This window comes from Arachis ipaensis, chromosome B09 (genome assembly GCF_000816755.2).
Source record: "Arachis ipaensis cultivar K30076 chromosome B09, Araip1.1, whole genome shotgun sequence".
NCBI classification, from domain to species: domain Eukaryota; kingdom Viridiplantae; phylum Streptophyta; class Magnoliopsida; order Fabales; family Fabaceae; genus Arachis; species Arachis ipaensis.
Window position 1 is genome coordinate 128,445,155 of NC_029793.2, and position 3,673 is coordinate 128,448,827.

Below are 3,673 nucleotides of genomic sequence, written 5' to 3' on the forward strand. Positions count from 1 at the left end.
CTTATTTTAGTCTCTATTTTTCAATCTTTGCCTATCTACCAAACACTACCTAAGGAATTGCAATTTTGTGTCATAAGACTAAAATTCTCTAACCATCGTCACAATACTAAGTTCTGGTACTCTAATTTCAATCTTAATCTCTAAAAACAACCATACTAAGCTCTGGTACTCTAATTTCAATCTTAATCTCTAAAAACAAACGCTACCTAATTTAGTGTTTCAAAATACAATATCATAATCTATATCTCATCCGTCAAAGATAATTTTATATCTCAATATCATTGTCCCAATGTTTCGTATTGATAAACAAACACAGGCTTAATGAACTCAATGTTACTAAGAAAACTTGCAATCAAGTGTATTTTCTTTACTCATAAACTACAAAACACATTAGAGTATATAAACTGGCTGGAATGGCCAAAAATGTGATCTAATTTCTACTCAAGTACAGTCAAGAACATTTTCATTCAATCCCTAAAACTATATTGCCTCACTATATAAAATTATTTACAGTTTTCCTAAGGGCCAATTCATCCTTTTCATCTTGAAACTTCAGGTTGGCTTCACCTTGTGATCAATGGCTGAAGCAACGATACAAATTGAGCAATTTAATTCAATTATTCATATGCTATATAATATAAGTATATAACTAAAATTTGCTATCACCTCGTAACTCAGAAGATATTATTTAGAAAAAAAAAAATAATAACTGAATTTTTTTTTCTTACAGAGTATTGATTCCAACCCTCCAACAAAGCCTACAATAAGAACATCGTCCACATTTTTATCATATATCCCATTGAAGCATATGAAAGAGATTGGAAAAATCATGACAAACTCAACTAAGCTGTAGTGAGGAATTAGCTTTGCACCAGATTTCAGCAGAACTTAATCTGCAACTTCATTTTTTCTTTTGACGAATAATTTTGATTGTTGAGCAGTCAAACTGTTTTTGTAATTCCTTGCTGAACACTACAAAGATAGCAGAAAGAATATTTTTCTCAACCAGAATGAATTCACCGGTTTTGAAGCCCTTCGATCGCCTTTTTCCACTGATGTGCTCTTTGCTTTGCATCCTCGAATGACATCACCTTTTTCGGCTGCATAGTTACACTTAGTAAGAAGTACATGAAATAAATTTCAAAAACAAAATAGATTTAAGATGCCTACAGATAAAAAAACAAACTCAACATTTTTTAGAACATTTGGCAGTGCATCTTGCAATCATAATTTCGAAATTGGAGGAAGCATCTGTCGACATCATTCAAATCTTGAAGTCTAACACCTAGCCTCTATTTACTGCTTTCTGTATTTGTAATAGTGCGAGTTGTATAACAAGATATTCCGGAAAAGAGAATGCTTACTGTGCATATCTTGAAATTTGATGGACTAATCACTTGGATGCTTAAATCATTTGGATTATCAGACCATATTATATTTCCCTTGACAATTAGCTTCGACGGGTCCACATAGATCAACTTTGGTTTGTTAGTTAGGATAAGCTGCACCTTCTTGCTCGTTAGTTTCTGTATTTTCTTCACCATAGAGATCATAAGTACAGATTCCCCAGGTTCCAAAAATTGTTGCCTGTTAAATGCAAACATTTTCTATAGGTAACTGCGGACATGCAAAAATACAAAGAAACAAGATGATTTGCACATACCATTTTGAATCAAAGGAATCGATTGAAGCTAGTCTGGTTACGCTCCCCTCAGACGATGATGGAGCACCATCAGGCTGTCTAGCCGAGGCTGCATAACCATCACCCACATGAGACGGACTCCATGCTGCATCCTGAGCTTCATCAACAATAGGTGACTGAGTCTAAAAGTGAAAATAATATGAGAATTAGAGATTCTTTTCTCTTTATCTTAACAAATAAGGTGGACAAAAAATAGATGTTGAACAAAGCATCAGAGCCATACACCAGCTTCCAGTGCTAGTTTTGGTGGAGTTTGTGCCCTTATGTTACTCCAATCAACACCCTTAAAAAATGCGTGCCTTTTCAAAGCAGCATAACCATCAGGTCCTGCACCTGGCCTTCTTCTGGGGTCCAAATCCTGCATTATAATTTCAATACTGTTAAAAACTAACACTTCATAAATTACATAAAAGATGCCAAAAGTTGGAAGGGGGAAAAAAACACTGGTATATATATTACTAGCATCAACTATTATTCTGGAAAAAAACAAGGCTAGAGCCTTTGGAGTTTAGGGGAACGAATTTGATTATCAATGCCTCGATCAACATTTAAAAAAAACAATTGAAAAGAAAAGCTTTCAAACATGTGTTTACACAGCATTGCCTAACATCATCATAAACAAAATCCAGAACTAAAAAACTTCAATCCTGTATGTCAAGATATGTACTGAAAAGAGATTGCAGAAATAGGAAGATGATAGCTTCGTAAAGTGTTGCGATCAGATAAGTTAGATAGAGCACTAGAGAAGCTTGGATTTCTGTGCAGAGGGTCATAGAAATACTAACCAGTAGCCGGTCAATAAGGTCTCTTGCTTCATCAGAAAAATAATCAGGAAATCGAATTTCTCTAGCTATAATTCTTTGGAATATAAGCCATTCACTTGCATCTTTAAAAGGCGAAGTTCCTGAAAGCATCTGGTATAATGTGCACCCAAGTGCCCAGAGGTCATTCCTGTGGTAGTATATTGAGAGAAGTAAAGGGAAAATGTTATTATATCGGGAACTAGCATGGAACAAAAGCCCGATAAGGAAACTCAGTGCGTGCACAAACTTGAAAATTGAATTGTCAAATATAATCCTGATTTACAAATTATTGAACTAAGCTAAAATTAAAAATCAATCTATATGTACAGAAAACTTGCATAAGAAATAATATTATCTTAGCACTGAATAGTAACATAGTCCCTACCCAAAAGTTGCTGGAGAGGAATTAAGAACCTCCGGAGGGACATAAGCAGCGGTTCCCACAAATGTGCAGGCTTTGTCATCTAGAAATTAAAATAAATGAATATCAATTTTAAGTATTTAGTGATATCAATTAATAGAAGTTACAATAAAAGAAACGGACTATATACAAGGATTACTAAAAACATTACTAAGCACTATTCTCAGTATTCTTCGATTACCAGATGCTGCATTTGGAAGGACAGTGATTTTGCTATCCTGCATAGGCTTCACACTCCCAAAATCGGCTATTTTGATATGTCCATCAGCTGTAAGCAATAAATTCTCTGGCTGCAATTAGAGAAACTTAATATTCAGACAAGGACATATATGACAATGATGTGGTATAAGCATGCCTCAGAACTACCTTTATATCCCGATGTATCAATCCTAAATTATGTATGTATTCGAGAGCATCGACAACTTCAGCTGCATAGAACCGTGCCTCATCCTCAGGTAGACGTCCTTTCTGCATTCAGGAACCCAAAAAGCTTGCTAGTAGATATCATGCAGTAACAAAACATCCTGAGTGATACTGACTTGCATACTATGAGTCTATGACTCCCAAATTTCAAATAATACTGAAATTATAATATTTCTCAAAGGAGAGGCCAAAAAGCCACAGCAACACATATAAGATGTTTAAAGTTTTAACAACTGCCATGATCCATTGGAAATTTCAGTTGTACATATATTAATCATGTAATTTTTCACTGAAAACAAAATATAATACTAGTATTTAAAAAAT

General features: G+C 34.4%; 1 protein-coding gene across 4 annotated transcripts in view; it reads right to left on the bottom strand.

Moving 5' to 3' along the window:
* LOC107618205 (3-phosphoinositide-dependent protein kinase 2) overlaps window positions 326–3,673 on the bottom strand; it is a 6,524-nt gene continuing 3,176 nt past the window's right edge. The window contains exons 4-12 of one of the 4 annotated variants that reach the window (XR_001615166.2): window positions 3,293–3,394; window positions 3,108–3,216; window positions 2,891–2,969; window positions 2,488–2,653; window positions 1,926–2,060; window positions 1,664–1,824; window positions 1,365–1,587; window positions 729–1,100; window positions 326–581 (exon numbers count right to left, since the gene is read on the bottom strand). Coding sequence is in view for 3 of the 4 variants with exons in the window: in XM_016320196.2 (XP_016175682.1) it covers window positions 1,017–1,100; window positions 1,365–1,587; window positions 1,664–1,824; window positions 1,926–2,060; window positions 2,488–2,653; window positions 2,891–2,969; window positions 3,108–3,216; window positions 3,293–3,394 (1,059 nt within the window). In the remaining variant the exon portion in view is untranslated. Of the gene's footprint in view, window positions 1,101–1,364; window positions 1,588–1,663; window positions 1,825–1,925; window positions 2,061–2,487; window positions 2,654–2,890; window positions 2,970–3,107; window positions 3,217–3,292; window positions 3,395–3,673 lie in introns of all 4 variants that reach the window. The other 3 variants (XM_016320197.2, XM_021110369.1, XM_016320196.2) reach the window with 3 other exon arrangements.